Here is a 17,767-nt window from a genome sequence, read left to right on the forward strand (position 1 = left end):
CTGCGGCTGCTGTGGCCCAGGACCCATTGTTTCAAGGTCCTCTGAGAAGCTCCCACTGTGGGGGTGCGTCCTGTAGTCAATAGCTCTTTCCACAGCTTCCCACTGTAGTATGGAACAGTCCTTCCTGTGAGCCCATAGTGGAAGGGGCAAGGCTCCCTGTCCCGGGGTCTGTTCAACTCCTCTGCTTGTGCCCTGCATGCCTCACATGCCAGGAGCTCTGTCCTTCACGGGCCCAAGGCTCCCTGGGTATATTTGCACCTCCCTCCTCAGCTCTGTGTTCCCATCAAGTCTGGAACTTTCAAATCTCAGGAGGATGAGGGACACTGGTCAGTGAGTCTGATGCCTTATCTGTCTGTCTGTCTATGAGACAACGTCTCAGAAATAACTGAGCCTGTCCTAAGCTCACTAAATAACTGGGCAGTCTTGAGCCCCTGATTCTCCTGCTCCACCTCCCAGGTGCTAGGACTACAGGTATGCACCATTGCACCTGGTTTCTGGGCGTGGAAACTAGAGCTTTGCGTATATTAGACAAGCACTATGCCAACTCAGCTACCTTTCTGGCCACAGATTCTGACTTTGGTGGGACATCTAGGCTTGAGTTACACAATCTGAGCCTTTTCTGTCTGCTCCGGATGCTCTCGTGAGTATAGACACTCCAAGACTCAGAAGGTAGTCCGGAGGTCACCGCATGTACATTGTGTGAGGGAGGCAAAGGTCTGCTTTATGTTCAGGTTTGTTCATGTGCCAGGGCTTTCCTGGCATCCCGAGTCCTCCTTACCCCAAACTGCTTTCTCCAATATCCTAATCCCAATTCTAGTTTCCCCCTGCCCAGCTGCAGTGTCACCAAGTAACAGTCATTTTGACCCCATCCATACCATGCAAGAGGTGTCAGCCCAGTTAAAGCTACCACCAGCCCAGGTTAGACACAGTCTTGACAGAAGGTACTTCTTGGGATGGCTGCATCCTTTACATAGCAGTGACATCCCTGATACACCACAGTGTTACTTTTCATTCAGATCATTAGCCATATAAATCAGAAGATGGAGGCAAAGCACAAGGGAAAACAAAAAAACTAGCAGATTGTTGGATTCCCCAGCTGTGGCCGGCCTGTGAGAGACAGCTGTTGAGGAGGAGGCAGGGAGAAGGAGGGGGAGGAGGCGCGGCAGGAGTGGTAAGGAAGGGGAGGTATCAAAAAGGGAGGTGCCCGCCAGCGAGGGCTGAGGACTCCCTCTGGCTTCTCACCTGCAAAGCTGAGAGCAGTCCTGGGGAAATAGACCATAACCCTGGAGAGAGCCGAGGTGAATGTGAGGAGGAAGGGGAGGGTGTTGAGAGCCTGCAAAGGAGCTGAACCTCGATCTGAGTGGAGACCTGGGGGATGGAGACGGGGGCTGAGCTAAGTGGCAGCAGAGTAGAGGCTAAGGGGACAGTTATTCCTGTCCTTTTCTTGTCAATTGAGATAATTTGGTGGTACCTTGTGGTGAAACTCAACATATGTTTCACCTGCCATGTGTGCACACACATGTACATGTTGGCATACAGATTTGTGGTTGGAAGCCAGAGATCAACATCAGATGTCTTCCTTAATTGCTTTCGACCTTACTGTTTGAGACAGTGTCTCTCCCTGAACCTGGAGCTAACCAATTGTCTAGACGGGCTGGCCAGCTAGCCCCCAGACTCCTCCTGTCTCCTCCTCCTCCTCAATGATGGGATTACATGCTGCTGCATTCATCTTTTTATGTGAGTGCTGGGGATCAGCATAGGTCCCCACGCTTGTGCAACAAACCATTTACTAACAGAGCCATCTCCCAGTGCGCCCTTTAGATTTGTTTACTTCAGGGTTGGAGAGATGGCTCAGAGTTTAAGAACACCAGCTGCTCTCCCAGAGGTCCTGAGTTCAATTCCCAGCAACCACATGGTGGCTCACAACCATATGTAATGAGATCTGGTGCCCTCTTCTTGTGTGCACACATATATGTAGACTGAACACTGTATATATAATAAATATTTTTAAAAAGATTTGTTCGCCGGGCGTTGGTGGCGCACGCCTTTAATCCCAGCATTTGGGAGGCAGAGGCAGGTGGATCTCTGTGAGTTCGAGGCCAGCCTGGTCTACAAGAGCTAGTTCCAGGACAGCCTCCAAAGCCATAGAGAAACCCTGTCTTGAAAAAACCAAAAAAAAAAAAAAAGATTTGTTCATTTCTATTTTTGTGTGTGTTTTACCTGCATGTATGTGCTTGCAGGGTGCATGGGAGTCAGAAGAATGGATCAGACCCCTTATAACTGGAGATACAGACAGTTGTGAGTCACCATGTAGGTGCTGGGAACTGAAGCCAGGTTTTACTGCAAGAAAAAGTGGTTTCACCATTGAGCCATCTCTCCAGCACATATATATGTTGCTTTGTTTTGTTTTGTTTTGAGATACAGTCTCATGTAGCTCAAGAACTTGTTATGGGTTCTGTACAAAGTCTTTCCATCAACTTCGAGTGATGTGGAAAGTGGCAAGGCGCAGCTCAGGTAACATTCACCCCCCACCCTCACCCCCCCACTTCAGCAGCTCAGGTAACGCCCTCACCCCCTTCAGCAGCTCAGTACCACTCCTGGCCAGAAGGCTGGGATGTTTGAGGTGCTGTTTGGGCTCAAGAGATTACTCAGAGTCTAACAGCACTGGCTGCTCTTCCAGAAGACCTGAGTTCAGTTCCTAGCACCCACATCGGGCAGCTCACAACTGTTCCACCTCCAGGGAATCTAAACCCTTCATCCTGCCTCTGTGGGTACTTGCACTCCTGTGCACGTGCCCACACATACACACATAAATACAAATGCAAATAAATCTAAAAAAAAGCTTGTCTGTCTACAGCAGTTAGGACACCGGAAGAGAGATGGAATGAGGAGTGAATTTTCTCTTGAACCATTTTCCGGGTGGGAGCTACTGACCCCATTCCTTATTCTGTCCTTAGAGTGGCACAAACTCCAGTCTCCAGAGCCTAGGTGGGCGGGGTGCTGGGCACGGTTGCTTGGGAGCCCATAGCATGAAGATGGCGATGCAAGGCTGATCACAGTGCCCACAGCAGCTTCTTCTGCATGTGATGTCCCTAGACAGTTCGTGAAGGCTGCAGTGCTGTGTCTCAGACACCCCACACTCCACACACATTCTTAGGGACTCTTGCTTAGCTGGGGTCAGTCTCTGGAAGAGGTTCAGACAGAGCTGGTTCTTCTGATCCTTGCTGTCTATCTGTGGTCTGCTCCTCTCAGCCTCCATAGGCTTTACATGCATGTGTACACACATGAACACATATGTACTCACATGAAGATTTACATTCTAATATGATGCTCAATTGTGAGGTGCAGGCTGTGGGACTCACAGAAGGGGGGGCAGGCAAGACTGAAAGAGGAACTAGACTGGAGGAAGAATGACACCACCACCTGACATCCAGGAACATGTGACAGATACTGAGCCAGATTCCGTCCGTGCTTTTCTTCATTTCCTGCCTGAAGACAGGTATGAGGAGCTCAGGTGACTTGCTTGGGTCAGTCTGGGCTCTGGCACCCGTTGATCACTAGCCCGCAGTAGGACAAATGCTGGGACTGGATGACCCCTGGTACCCACAGATGTGTAGAGAGGACAGCCACCAGAGGGCTGGAGCTGTAGAGGGGACTCCAGCCACTGCATGAACTATAAATGCAAAGATGGATGTGTGATTTGGCCAAGGTCCTGCAGCGCGGGAGGGTGGGGGCGGGAAGAAAGCCTGGCTGTTGGCTCCTGTTTCCTCTACTTCCACTTTCCCCGGTCCCCATGCATTCTGGGCACTTTCCACCATGTGTGGCCATGCCTGCCGCGCTTCCCTCTTGGAAGAGGTGTGATCCACTGGCATCAGCCGGGTGGACTGGCTCCTTCTCTCCCTCTCTTCCTTCCCTTCCCCTGCCATGTTCTGGAAAGGGCAGCAGGAGGGAATGTGGGCAGGTTGCACCAGAGATATACATCTGAGAGCTGAAGGGAACATTTATTTTTAATGTAGACTGAAAAAGAAAAGGAAGTTATAAAATGCCTGCTCTTGCTCCTGGGACTGTGCAGATGGTGCTGTGCATTGCCTAATAGGGAACGAGGCTGCATCATGTGCTCTGGGCCCCACCTGGCCATAGAGACCAGAGGCAGGGGTTCTAGGGCAGGGTCCTAGAACCCCTGCCTCAGGCCCCCGAGGGCTCTTTGGTGTCTGTGGTCTTCTATCTTTATCCTCTCCAGATTGTCTTTTGCCAATTTCTGGGACAGTCTCCTCAGTCAGACCAGTGGCTTTATTGTCCCCGATGCCTCAATTGTCTGGCTTCTGTCCCACATACACAAATACACCCAGATAGGTGTGCATTCACACACACACACACACACACACACACACACACACACACACACACCTGGCCTTGCTAAAGTCCCGTTTGAATGTTAGTGTCCCTCAGCTCTGCTTACTCCTGTGTACCTCTTTACCTCATTGACCTGCCTAGCTAGCATCTTCCTGACTCATCTGGTCTTTGTGTTTTGTGGTTAGAGAGTATTTTGGTTAGTTTTCTCTTTGCTGTGACAAAATGCCCGGTAGACACTACCTAAGTAAAGAAGGGGTTATTTTGGATTATAGTTTGAGGATACTGTCTCTCATGGTGAGGAGTCATGGCAGCCCGAATTGAGGCAGCTGGTCACATTACATTGTCCCCTCGGGAAGCAGATGAGTGAAGTGCTTAGCCAGCTCTCTACTTTATAGGCTGTCTACGTTGGGAATGGTCTTTTCACCTCAGTTAAGCCTTTATGGAATCCTTCATGAAACACCCCGGGGTGTGTGTCATCCCAAATTCTACCAATCAAGTTGACAATGAAGATTAACTATCACAGGGAAAATCTAAGCTCCCCGCTCCCCACCCCTGCTGTTGCCAGAAGCCTCAGGGTACACTACATATACTATACTCCAACAACAGGCTACAGTAGTAACTGAACCCCCTTTTCCTTTGTGCTCATGGAGACAAGCTGGAGGTGTACTCTAAAATCAGAACCAGAATGCTAAGTTGGGGATTAAGAGACCCTGACTCTTGAATTTGCTGTAAAGACTTAGGAAGATCCCTGCACTTCCCAAGGTCTCTGCAAAATATGGAAGGCTGCCCCTATTTTATAGGGTCCTCCTTATTATAAGATTATGGCGAGCGATACAACATCAGCCAACAAGGTGATCTCTTTAAGCAAAAGCATGGAGAAGTTTCGGTGGTTTGAGGCACTGGCGTGGACACCAGGTTTGTGTTATGGCAGGCAGCAAGGGCTTTCAGTGCAAACGCTTGCTCGTCATAGTCATGTGCAATGGGGGTGTGTCTGACGTAGCCTAGTACAAGTTTATTTAGGGCTCTGAATTATTCTAGAAAAGATTGTATATCAGTCTTTTAAATGCATACTATAGAATAAAATGAGTAAAGATAGAAATGACACCCAAAAAAACGTTAGAGAAGGGAAGACCATGAGGCTGGATTGAGTACAGAAAATGAGCAGTGTGGGTCTGTATCCACGAGAGAGCTGTGGATAGAGAAAGCTGGCCTGAGCTTCTTTTTATTTATTTACTTATTAATTATTATTATTATTATTGAGTGTGTGTATAATAACACATTTATATCTGGAGATCAGAGAACAACTTTGGGGTGTTAAAGTGTAAGTAGTTCGCAGGATAGAACTCAAGTTGTCAGGGTTGCATGGCCAACATTTTACCCCCTAAGTCATCTTGCTGACCCTGGACTAGGCTTCTTAATGGTCAGACACAGGTAAATGGCCCAGGGACTGCAAGATAGATGCAAACCAGTTGCTTGGCCATTCAACCTCTGATTCAGAAACCAGAAAGTATCTCTGATGTAAGTCGGTGAAGGGACCCCTTGACTCAAAACGCAGTGATCATCCTGGGCATCAGGTGCCTTGGTGATACACAGAATCCCAGGTCATGGTGTCTGAGGATGTTCCTGGTGCCTTAAGCACCATTCAGAAAGTTGGGATTTGGGGGTGAGGGCTGTTTTGCATAGTCTGCAGTATGATGATGTATAAACCACAGATGGTGGGGTACCTGAACACTCATCAGTGGACATATGAATTGCCCCAGTTTAAGGGCTGGCATTCATGTGCTTGTGTGTAAATATGTGACACCCCCACCCTTTCCTTCGTCACTCTAGGTTCAGTTTCTCTTTGCTCTGACTAGAGACCCAAGGAAGAAGAAGAAAAAGAAAAACCAAACCAAAACAAAAAACCTGAATCCCTTGGAAGATAATGCTTCACAGACAATGGGGTTAGCTCTCTAGACAACTGGAACCCAAGAGCAGACTTTTAAACTGAGCTGGGAGAAGGGTGTAGATGGATAAACCTGACAGATGCCTACTATACAAGCGTGAGGACCTGAGTTTGGATCCCTAGGACCCATGGAAAAATCCAGGCACAGTAGTGTGTGCCAGCAACTTAGCATGGTAGAGGAGGGGTGTGGAGACAGGTAGATCCCTAGAGCTTATTGGCCAGCCAGAGCTTCAGTTTTGGTGAGAGCCTGTCTCAAAGCATAAAGGTGGTAAGGCTAGGGAGAGATGGATCAGTGGTTAATTACACTGGCTACTCCTGCAGAGGATTTGGGTTAGGTTCCCAGCACATGGCAACTCACAACCATCTCTAACTCCAGTCCCAGGAAATCCAACACCTTTATCTGGCATCCTTAGGCAATCTATATAAATGATACACAGGCATGCATGCAGGCAAAACACCCATATACGTGCATTAAATATAAATAATGAACACAGGTGGAGAGTGATTGAGGAACACATTCTACATCTCCCTCAGGCCTCCACATGATTGTACACACAAGCACATATCCCAAACGCACACAACACAGCACTGGGGTGGAGTGTATATGGAACTGATTTAGGATAGACAGCTCCAGAAGGAATCATGAATCTGAGATTACAGGGCTAGAGCTGCCGCTGAGGCCTCACGGTCTCCTGCCTGGATTTCAGTCCGTTGCCCTACGTGGCCACTGCACAAAAGAGTCAAGTAGAGATTTCACCCTGGAAGAAAATGACTCTGTGTAGCTCCAGTAGGAGCTGTGGAATGACTTCACATTATATAATTTTATTCAAGCTGATATGGGCCAATAAATATAAATGTGCGTGTGTGTTCTCTGTTTTAAAACATTTTAATGTTTAAAACATGATTTACTAATGCTGCTAAGGATGTCTAGAATTTGATTTACTGCATAGTATTGAATGTTTATACTTGTTCCTTGCAGAAATTCTTGCCAAAGAGCCATTTTATCTACAGGAATAATAAATAAGTCAATATGTGGATGGCTGTGCACATTTTCCCCATATGCAGCCGTACTTGGTAGATGCTGCTTTGCACACAAACGCGCCAAAGGTAAACTTAAAGACTCACACAAGTCCTTGTTGTCCAAAGTGCAGCCTGTGTCAAGATCAGTCAGGCATGGTGGTGCACGCCTGTAAACCCAGCATGTGTGAGGCAGGAGGATCAGGAGTTCAAGATCAACTACATAGCCAGCCTGAGCTATATTAGACCCTGTCTCAAAGAAAAAAAAAGAGCTAAGGGGCCAGGGATGACTCAGTGGGTAAAGCACTTGCTGTGATGACCTGTGTTCATGTCCTTGAATCTGGATCCACGGATCCCATGTGAAAAGCGGGAGGCAGCAGTGTGAATCTATAATCTAACCATTTCTGTAGTGTGATAGGAAGTGGTGTTAGGAGAATTGCCCAGAGCTCATGGGCTAGCTTGCATGGAGCATGCAGTTCAGGGACAGACAAGAGACCTCACCTCAAAACAACATGGAAAGTGAGAATTGACTCCTGAAAGTTGTCCTCTGACCGCCAAATGCACGAGTCTTGGTGTTTGTGTATACACACACAGACACAGATACACACACACACACACACACACAGCTGGAGATGTAGCTCAGTGCTTGCCTAGCATGTACAAAACCCTGGGTTCAGTCCTCATCACCCAGCATGGCTCTGTTTCCATCAGTCCCAGCCTTTGGGAGGTCAAACAGCCCATTTGTAGGGGTTGCATATCACATATCCTGTATATAAGATTTTACATTATGATTCACAATGTAACCATAGCAAAATTATGGTTATGAAGTAGCAATGAAATAATTTTGTGGTTGGGAGTCACTACAACATGAAAAACTGTATTAAAGGGTCACAGCATTAGGAAGGTTGAGAACCACTGGCTTAGTGGTTTAGAGTGCTTGTTTCTCTTCCTGAGGACTGGAGTTCAATTACCAGCACCCACAGCTGCCTATAATATCAGCTCCAGGGTATCTAATACTCTCTTTCGGCCCCCATGGACAGAAACACACACAGAGACAGAAACACACACATAAATAAATAATAAAGTATATATTTTAAAGGCAGCCAGCAAATAGATTCCAGGTGCTATTTGGGTTTGAGGTGTAATGAGTCTATAACCGCTTGCTTGTGCATTCATTCACTCAATATGTTAGCTTCCCGCTGTTGTAACAAAACGCAACATAAAGGAGAAGAGGGTTTAATTTGGCTCATGGTTTCAGAGGTTTCAGTTCAGGGTCACTTGGTTCTGTTGCTTCTAGGCCTGTGATGAGGCAGAGCTCTGTGGCAGGGAACACACCCATGGTTGAGCAAAGCAGCTGAGCACATGGTGGACAGGAGGCTGAGAGCATGCACGAGGGGAAATGCCTTCAAAGGCACCGTCTCGGTGACGTACTTCCTTCCGCTAACAACTCAGGGTTGAGCTCTGTAGTGCCCTCTTGGACTAAGCCTTTAGCACATGACCCCTGGGGGGACAGTCAGCTCCCATGGAAACCACTGCTTAGTAAACTCCTGTGGCCTAGTCATTAGGTTTACCATAGTGCTAGTTTTCTCTTAGTGGTGATAAATTTTCCCAAAGTCTATGTATGAATCCCTTGAAGGACTTTGAGATTATTTAATTCTCATAAAAATCCTACAGGAGAAGGGTTCAGTCTACTTGAGGGGAAGGGGTGGGGTTCCTTTTGTTTGCTCACTTGTTTTTATTGTTCCCTCCAATTATGGAAATAAATAAAATACACTGTTAAGAAAAAGGCAGAGGCCGGGAGGTGATGACGAATGCCTTTAATCCCAGCACTGGGGAGGCAGAGGCAGGAGGATCTCTGTGAGTTCTAGGCCAGCCTAGTCTATAGAGTGAATTCCAAGACAGGTTTCAAAGCTACACAGAGAAACCCTGTCTTTAAATACAAAAAAGGGGGGGGGCAGAAGACTATGAGAAGATGGTCTGGAATGACTTCCATGGGCATCCACAGCTAATTTTGCAACCTACAGATGCTTTGTGTGTGTGTGTGTGTGTGTGTGTGTGTGTGTGTGTGTGTGTGTGTGTGTGTGTGTGAGAGAGAGAGAGAGAGAGACAGAGAGAGACAGAGAGACAGAGAGAGACAGAGACACAGAGAGACACAGAGAGAGAATGTATGTGTTGGGTAGACAGCTATATTTTTCTTTCATATAAACAGGATTACACAGTAATGTAATTCTTTGTTTTTTTTTTATTGCATTCATTCTCACCGTGAGCATCACTGTGCACCTGTATACCAGACCATATAGCTCTAATTCCCTCTTGTCCATAGCTGTATACTTTTGCTTTGCAAACTCATGGGGTGAACCTGGCATGATGGTACACACTTGTAATTCCAGCTCTCAAAAGGCTGCAGCAGGAGGATTGCTATAATTTCAAAGCTAGCCTGGGCTACCTAGTACATTGCTGCTCAGCCTGGATATAGTGAGACTTGTCTCAAAAAATCAAAACAAACAAAAAGCCCTAAAAACATTGGACATCTTTGTTGCCATCCTCAACCTAACCCTCTCACTTTTCTAGGTGGTGGGTCTTCTCTTGCCCAACCAGACGCTGGCATCCACTGTCTTCTGGCAGGTAAGGATCTGTGGAGAGGGTTTCTGAAGGCAGGTACACACACACACACACACACACACACACACACACACACACACACACACACACACACACACTGGTGTGAGACTTCCCCATTGTCTCCTGCTTCCTCCAGGCCCCTTAGTCAAGTGCTCCTATCCTTCTGCCCTTATCCCTAACCTGAGTGTGATGTCAGCCATTTTGTGTCACTTTAACTTTCGGATGAAGGTGATGAGGGAGTCAGATACCCTCACCTGGAACATGATGGCATAATAGTAGCAACTCATTCTGTCCATTGGTTGCTTGACCTATGGTCAGTGACCAGAGGCCCGTAGCCTCTTTCTGATGTCTGTGCCATGCTAACCAACAAGAAACCCCTGGTGCTTCTGACAGAGCCTCTGGCAGGTAAAGAGGGATCAATAATGGAGACTCTGTAGGAGTCTGGATTCTTCTGGGACAGTTTGTGCATCAGATCTTGGATGCAAATGATAGCAGCATCTTGAGGACTGTACCCCCACCTCAAGCTTCCATGCTCATCTAGATGTCACCTCAGTGTCCCCATCTCTATATACACGTAGAGACAGTTTCCCATGATTTCTGGTAGGAATAGAGGTGGGGTCTTCAACAGAGGTGACCGTACTTCTCTCCCTGTTGCCTTCAGTGGCTGAACCAGAGCCATAACGCCTGTGTCAACTATGCAAACCGCAATGCTACCAAGGTGAGTGTTGCTGCCTTCCCTGCCCATGGCAGGCTCAGGTGGAAGTGACCTGGTTATTCTCTCTACAGTGTGACAGGCCACCATCACTGGTGACAAGCACTGCCCCATTTGAGTGCCTGTTTCTGCTGCCAGGCCCACAAGCAAGCGGCATTCAGCTTGCCATGGGTCAGCAGGAACCTCTGAGAAGAACCCTGCCTGCGTGAGGTGGGTAAAATAAGGGAGGTCTGTAGGCTGTGAGTTCTGCTGGCTTCTGAGTTTTTCTGGAGAAGTGTGTGCACTCCGATACTGGATCCAGGTGTCAGCGTCCTGAGGACTGAACTGCCCTAAGCTCCTGAACTCGCCTAGAAGCCAGTTCAGTGTCCCCAGCTCCTAGGTTGCTGATGGCACAGCTGATCTCTCATAAGGTCATCTTTCCTTTTGGGCCGTCCTTGGATCCAGAGGAATCTAGGTCTCCTCTGAGGGGCTGTTATTAATATTTTCTGGCAGTGGCAAAGAGAGCAGTGTTAGAAGCTGGCCTTTGCAGTGGGAACTTGAGGGGCTGGGGACGTTAGGGACACCGCCTCATCTAGCCCTGCATGCCCGTCTCCCTTGCGGTTTCTCCTATATGGCTCCACTTGGCCGCTTCCTAGATAACCTTAAACCAGCTATCTCCAAACTGCAGTTGTAGCAAAGACAGGTTCTTCAGCCTTCCTTTAATTCTTTCCTATGTTGGGACTTCAGATCTTTTGTTCTGTGGAACTCCTGGGCAGCAGTATTGACAGTGAAGCCCCTGACTGGGCTAAGGGGGCTGTGACAGCCAGCTAGACTGGAGCTGGTGAGACACTGCTATCTCACACAGACACTGTGCCAGGCCTAAACACCTGCTCACAACACAGCCTGGGACCCTGAACAGCCTGGGCATGAAAGACCTGTGCGGGTCCCTGCTGTTTCCCACCTTCAGCCAGCAATATCTGCCCAGATCTTTCTAGAACAGGGCAGAAGTGATACCTGCACCTGCTTTGTGTGTTCTGCTTTGAAGGTTGCTGAGGGAGGTCTGGGCTCCTTTGGCTTCCCGAGGGAGTGCTTCTTGAGGGTCAGGGCAGACCACTGAGCTTTGGATACTCAGTGTGTCTACCTTTCTGCCTGTCTTCCAGCCTTCACCTGCATCCAAGTTCATCCAGGGCTACCTGGGAGCCGTCATCAGTGCTGTCTCCATTGCTGTGAGTAACTCGTACCCAGCTCCCAAGGGCTGATGCCACGGTGTGGGAAATGGGGCCTGCGAGGGGATGTCCAGCCGTTTTTCAGAGAAGAGGCTCTGATAGGAAGAACTCACATTGGCACTCTGGGGCATTGGGAAGGATGGAGACACAGAGTTCAGGGTAGGAAGGGCAGCCATCTCTCTATCCCTGCACCCAGAACTCTCTTTAGAATGGCTCTGCTATTTGTCTCCCCAGTGCAATGTTTTCCTCAGAGCAGCCTCTGGGGCACAGTCTATGGCTGTCTACAGTCCCAGCTCCCTGCTTCTAAACTTCCTGGACCCACACTCCTGAATTCCCTCTTCCTAACTGAGCTAGGGGTCCCTGGACAGAAACTGTGTGAAGCTTGAGGCTCCATGAGTAAAGAAAGGGTGTGTGTCTTTTTCTTGGTCTTTACTTGTCACTTAGAGAAGGCTGTTGTCTTTCAGTGGAACTGGTATAGAGGGGCAGAACTGTCCCTATGCAATCTCTTCAGGCTTGGTTGGTGAGTCACTCGCCCAGCCTCCTTGGAAGGTTTATTTTTTATTTTATTTTATTTTACTTTATTTATTTATTTGTTTATTTTTTGGTTTTTAGAGACAGGATTTCTCTGTGTAGCTTTAGAGCCTATCCTGGTACTTGCTCTGTAGACCAGGCTGGCCTCGAACTCAGAGAGATCTGCCTGCCTCTGCCTCCAGAGTGCTGGGATTAAAGGTGTGTGCTACCAACGCCCGGCCTTGGAAGGCTTATAAAGCTTTTCAAGTCAGGCACAGGTTGAGCTTCCTCAGACCTGTACGAATAAAGCTAGAGTTTATTACAGTAATTTGGAAATTGACTGAGTGAGATTGGGATTGTGGGGGCAGCAAGCAGGCAAGAGAGTGGCATGGACCACAGCCAGAGAGGAATCGAGCCTCTGAGACATTGTCCATCCTTGTTCCTACCCCTGTCTATATGCCCCTTCCTGGATCCCCATTGGAGTGACTTTTGTAACCAACTCCAGAGGATAAAGTGCCTTTCACAGCTGTCACCTCTGTCACTAATAACACAGCAAATGCATTAACTGCTAAAAGAGAACAGAAGTGGAAATCATGGCTGGGACTGCAGCTCAGCAGGTAGAGTGCCTGCCTAGCATGCATAGAGCTTTGCTTTCGATCCCTAGCACCACGTAAAACAGGTCATGGTGGTCCATGCCCGTACCGTCCAAAACTCGAAGTCATCCCCAGGTACATAGTGAGTCTGAGGTCAGCCTGGGCTCCATGGGACTCTGTCTTGACAACAAAAATGGCTGGACAGTTAAGAACACAAGCTGCTCTTCCAGAGGACCTCGGTTTGATTCCCAGCACCCTCATAACCATCTGTAACTCCAGTCCTGGGGGATCTTACATCCTCTTCCAGCTTCTGCAGATGTTGCACATGCGTGGTACACATACATGCAGACGACACACACATAAAGGCAGTTGCTTTTAATTTTAAAAAGAGAGAAAATGCAAATCAACAAGAAGAAAGAATTCACACATACTAATCTTTTGATAAACCCTCTTTCCTCGTCTCTTCTGTCACTAAGCATAATTGTACACACTGTGTGACAAACCATTCATCCTACACAGTCATTGCTATTGCTGTTCTTGTAAAGTAGAGCTTTAGGGCTGTCCTCAAGTGGCCTCTTTTGTTTTACTCCCACGCAGACCAAGCCATCTCCAAGTGACTGTTAAGTGGGGCATCCCTTTTTGTGCCCGGGATCTCGTTCTTTCCTTGAATCTTATGCCTTGCTGCCAGTTAGAAGCCATAAAAACTGCAAATCTGCCCAGTGGCCCTGCAACCCTGAATGGAACTTAGTTTGGGAGTCAGAAAAAGTAAGGCTTCCTGACTCTGCTGGGCCCAGGCCTCTCCTGAGAAGGGAGAGGGCTCATTCACCACCCCCTCACTCTGTGAGGTTAAGAGGAGTTCTCGGCCTCCCTGACCCAGCTGCTTCTACAGCCTTTCCCTTCCCGGAGATCTTCTGATGAAGTAGAAGGATCTGGGAGGAGAGTGGGGGGCACACAGGGAAGGGCTTGAATGAAGAGGTCATTGCTCTGGTGCCTTCCCCTTGCCTGGGGCTCAGGAATTCTACTTATGAACGTTCTGGCCTCTCTTGAGTCCCAGCCCTTAGGATCCTACTGGTGGTGGGGTCCCGTTCATTCCATTCCTACACTTGCCAGGCCTGTACTGCCCTCAGATTGGCTAGTGGAGGAACGCATAACCCAGCAAATTTACCTGGGACTTGGCTTTCACAGTGGACTGAGCTTGCAGAGTGTGGGACACCCTCCACCTCAGCCCCTTTGCTTGGTCCCAGAACCCCCCAGGAGATTTTCCTTGATCTAAGTCCCAGAAACCTCTTGTTCTTCCCACAGTCAGTCATACCCTGTCCCCATCCTCTCATTGTCCCCAGCTGGATTACAAGTTAGCTAGGGACAGGCATCCGTCTTGTACCCCACAGAGGGAACCATAGAGCCCTGTGCCATAAATACCCATTAATTAGGCTGCTGATTGATCACTGGCTTTGAGAGGCCCCTCCTCTCCTCTCCAGGAGCCTGAGCCTTAGCGGTGGCATGTCCCTCTGCCTGACGACTTCACACAGCAAGGGGCTCACTCAGGCAGATGGAGTGGAGTTCCTGACTTGGAAAATCAGCAGCTTGCTTTCTTTTCTTTTGTGTGTATAAATCACAAAACTGCCTAAGACTGGGGCTTGATTTTATTTTCCTCTCCCTTGTTCTCTGGAACCCCAGGCCCTGCAGCCTCATTAACTGATTTCGCCTTCAATTAGAGACAAATCCCCTCCCAGGGCGAGCCTGTTAGGAGCAGATGACCTGCAAACAAGTGTCACGGCCCCAGTGGTTGGCCCAGTTCTGGCATTAATTAAAACGAGTCCCTACAAGCAGGTGGCTGGATGGGGCCTGATGGGCTGAGAGCTGGTCCCAGAGACTAAGCTGAGCTGAGGTGCGGCCTCCTATGTGGGGTCTGCAGGGCCTTGTTCCTCTTTCAGGAGAGTCTTTGACCTTGGCCAGTAGCACCCCCTCACCAATCAGACATTCCCCCAAGTGAAACCTCATGCTGGGCCCTGGACTGTTGGGATGAGAAGCTTCTCTGGGGCTCTCCTAAATAGATTTGGCAATGTCTGGGCGCTTGCTTTAGAATAAAAAAGAAATCCCGTCTTAAGTTATTTTTGAAACCTAACAGTTTGCCGTCTTTTAACAAAGGAAGCCTCTCTCCGTCTTCTTTGTGTTTCTGTTCTGAAGTTCACGTGGAATGCTTCTGGGCTGGCCCTCACTCTCTCTGTAAGGGAGAGAGCAGGCAGGACCCTGGCTCCTTCAGCAGGGCCTGTGATGGGCCGGTCTCTTTGTAGGAGCCTAGGCTGCAGCCTACTATGGCTTTCAAGATGCTGGGAAGGTGAGCAGAGAGTACTGGGGGCAGTCAGAACCCTGGTGGCGCTGACTCTGAGATACCTAACTCAGTCACAGGGATGACACGTGGGCCAGATGGAGAAAGCCAGCAGAAGGCAGGGCTGGATGTCCTCGAGAGAGGGCATGCAGAAAGATGGGAATGGGTTCTGGACACTGTGAGAAGTGTTCTGCCACATAGAAATCAATGGTGACAGTGACAACAGAGTGATAGCAGTGGTCTTCCTTGGGGGCTGTGAATGCCATGCAAGGAATCCAAGGTTGGGCACTGCAGGGTCCTGGATGGAAGTAGGAGTGGCAGATACAATCCACGGACCCCTGGTTCCTGGGTAGGGATGGACCTGCGGCTGTGGAAAAGGGCTCAGTGCTGATATCCATGACTTGTCAGGGGCAGGTTGGTGGAGCCTAATGACAAGAGACACTTGCGTGTCCTGTCCCTGACCCCTTCATCTTCAGGTAAGCCTTAGCTGCACTGGCCTCTCCTTAAGGAACAATGCAGACCTCCTTTCTCCTAGTGATCTTTCCTATGTTGGATGCAGCCTTTGTCAGATTAGTAAGCAGCCACTCAAGTAGTAACAGCGGCTAATCTTTACAGAGTGCTGGCACTATGCTAGTTCAGCCCCATTTTACAGACTGAGCACAGACTGGAGTCAAGGACAGAGCCTCTGCATCCCACCCCAGCCTTACTCACATATTCCTCTGTTAATGTAAAGGCGCTTTGGCCGGTTCCTACTGGGGCTTACTGAGATGTGAAAAAACCAAGCAGTGTTTTAGCTTCTAGGTGGGAAGAAATATATTGTATTCTTGGTAGGTAGGTCCTCCAGCAGGTACCCCAAGATCAGTGGAGACTAGAGGTGGCTCTTTAGATCTACCACCAACCTTCCTGCTTGGTTTCTAGACCTCTATTTTCTGGCCAACATTAAGTCAGAGGTATGATCCAGAGTGCACCCTGCCTCCTGTAAGACAGGGTCTGGCTGGTTGTTTGCAAAGGCCAGGGCTTTCTGTTCTTTCAGAGTTCCTACAGTAGTTGGAACATAGTGGCACCCATGAATCCTGGTCTAGGCTCTTCTCATGCTACCTTCTCTTCAAGTGACTTCAGGGTTGGAGGGGCCATGGAGTAGACCCAGCAGCTGAGTTTGAAGTGTTCCAGGAGCCTGCAGATGGTGGTGCTGGCAGTGGCGAGTCAGACATGAGAAGCAGCCCTGCATCTATTCTTGGGAGGACAAGGGTCTGATGTAATTGGTTTCCTCACAGCCAGCACGCTGGTCCCCATAGAACACAGTTCAGGTGTTAGGCATGACCAGTGTTCCTAGCAGATAAGCCCTTCCACGGCCGCTGGAGCTGACAGGAACCATGGCTATTGACTAACTGCCCCATTCACCTTTGCTTCTTTGTCCCTGAGCTCATTGCCAAGCAACAGGCTGGCTGAGGCTGGAAAACATTTGACCTTCATGAAGGGTCACCAATCAGTCCCCTTGGTAGCCAGGTTTATTTTACAAAGCTGTGCCCTCTGGTGGGTACTTCTGGTATTTCAGTGATTTTCTGACCTACCCCTTGCCTTCCAGGACCTGTACAAACCCAGGACCATTTGGGCATGCTATTGTCCAGTCACCCAAGAGAGGTCTAAGGTCGGATCTCATGCCATCCCTCCTGTCAGCATGCCTTCTCCATTGCTCTTCAGGACCGCTTAGATCCCATTGGCAGGTGCAGTAGAATTTGCATAGCCTTGCAGACAACCCAGTGTTACATGACTATGGGTCTCTGAAGGGTCCTCCTCCCTTCTCTGTCTGCCCTTCCCCCTCCTTCCTCACTACCTAGCTACCTCCTACTCACCCCCAGGGTTCAGTCAGGTGCACTTTATCTCTGAAGCTTTGGTGGCCTTCAGGGCCTTTCCCCCAAGTTGATATAAAATGAGCATCTTGCCACAGACCTGGGCAAGCTTGGTGTTTGCAAAGGCAGATGCAATGGTTTGCAAGGCGGGTCTGCTTTGTGACCTCCCCAGTTTTTTCCTTCATGCTTCAGATATTGTTCACTTTGATTTATTCTAGAACCATCACTAGGTCCACACTCATTTTACCACATACTGGTAATTCAGTGGGCGGGTAAGGGAGGCAAGCCCTGGGCCCCGGTACACAGTGTCTGTCGGGAGAGATGGGTTTCTATTCAAGTCCACACATACAGAATATTGCAGTTATCAAATGCATGGGTTATTTTGATTCAGAGATGTGTAAAAGGCAAGTGCACATGTACTTTGGGACTGAGATACACGGAAGAAAGTTTTGGCCTTGAGAAGGGGGAATAGTTCAGTTGGTAAAAACACTCGCCTTGCAAGCTTGAAGGCTGGAGCTTGATTTCAGAACCCACAGTGGGACTGGAGAGGTGGCTCACTGGTTAAGAGCGCTTGCTGCTCTTGTAGAGGACGAGAATTTGATTCTCACACTGGGGCAGTTTACAACTTCCT

At 48.7% G+C, this 17,767-nt stretch overlaps 1 protein-coding gene across 5 annotated transcripts in view; it reads left to right on the forward strand.

Moving 5' to 3' along the window:
* Window positions 1-17,767, forward strand: part of Sfxn5 (sideroflexin 5) — a 116,896-nt gene that overhangs the window by 50,246 nt on the left and 48,883 nt on the right. For all 5 annotated transcript variants that reach the window (XM_040737324.1, XM_040737323.1, XM_040737321.1 and 2 more), the window contains exons 7-9: window positions 9,887-9,940; window positions 10,599-10,655; window positions 11,789-11,854. In XM_040737324.1, the coding sequence (XP_040593258.1) occupies window positions 9,887-9,940; window positions 10,599-10,655; window positions 11,789-11,854 (177 nt within the window). The remainder of the gene's footprint in view (window positions 1-9,886; window positions 9,941-10,598; window positions 10,656-11,788; window positions 11,855-17,767) is intronic.

Source organism: Mesocricetus auratus, unplaced genomic scaffold (genome assembly GCF_017639785.1).
Source record: "Mesocricetus auratus isolate SY011 unplaced genomic scaffold, BCM_Maur_2.0 Super-Scaffold_100676, whole genome shotgun sequence".
Classification (NCBI taxonomy): domain Eukaryota; kingdom Metazoa; phylum Chordata; class Mammalia; order Rodentia; family Cricetidae; genus Mesocricetus; species Mesocricetus auratus.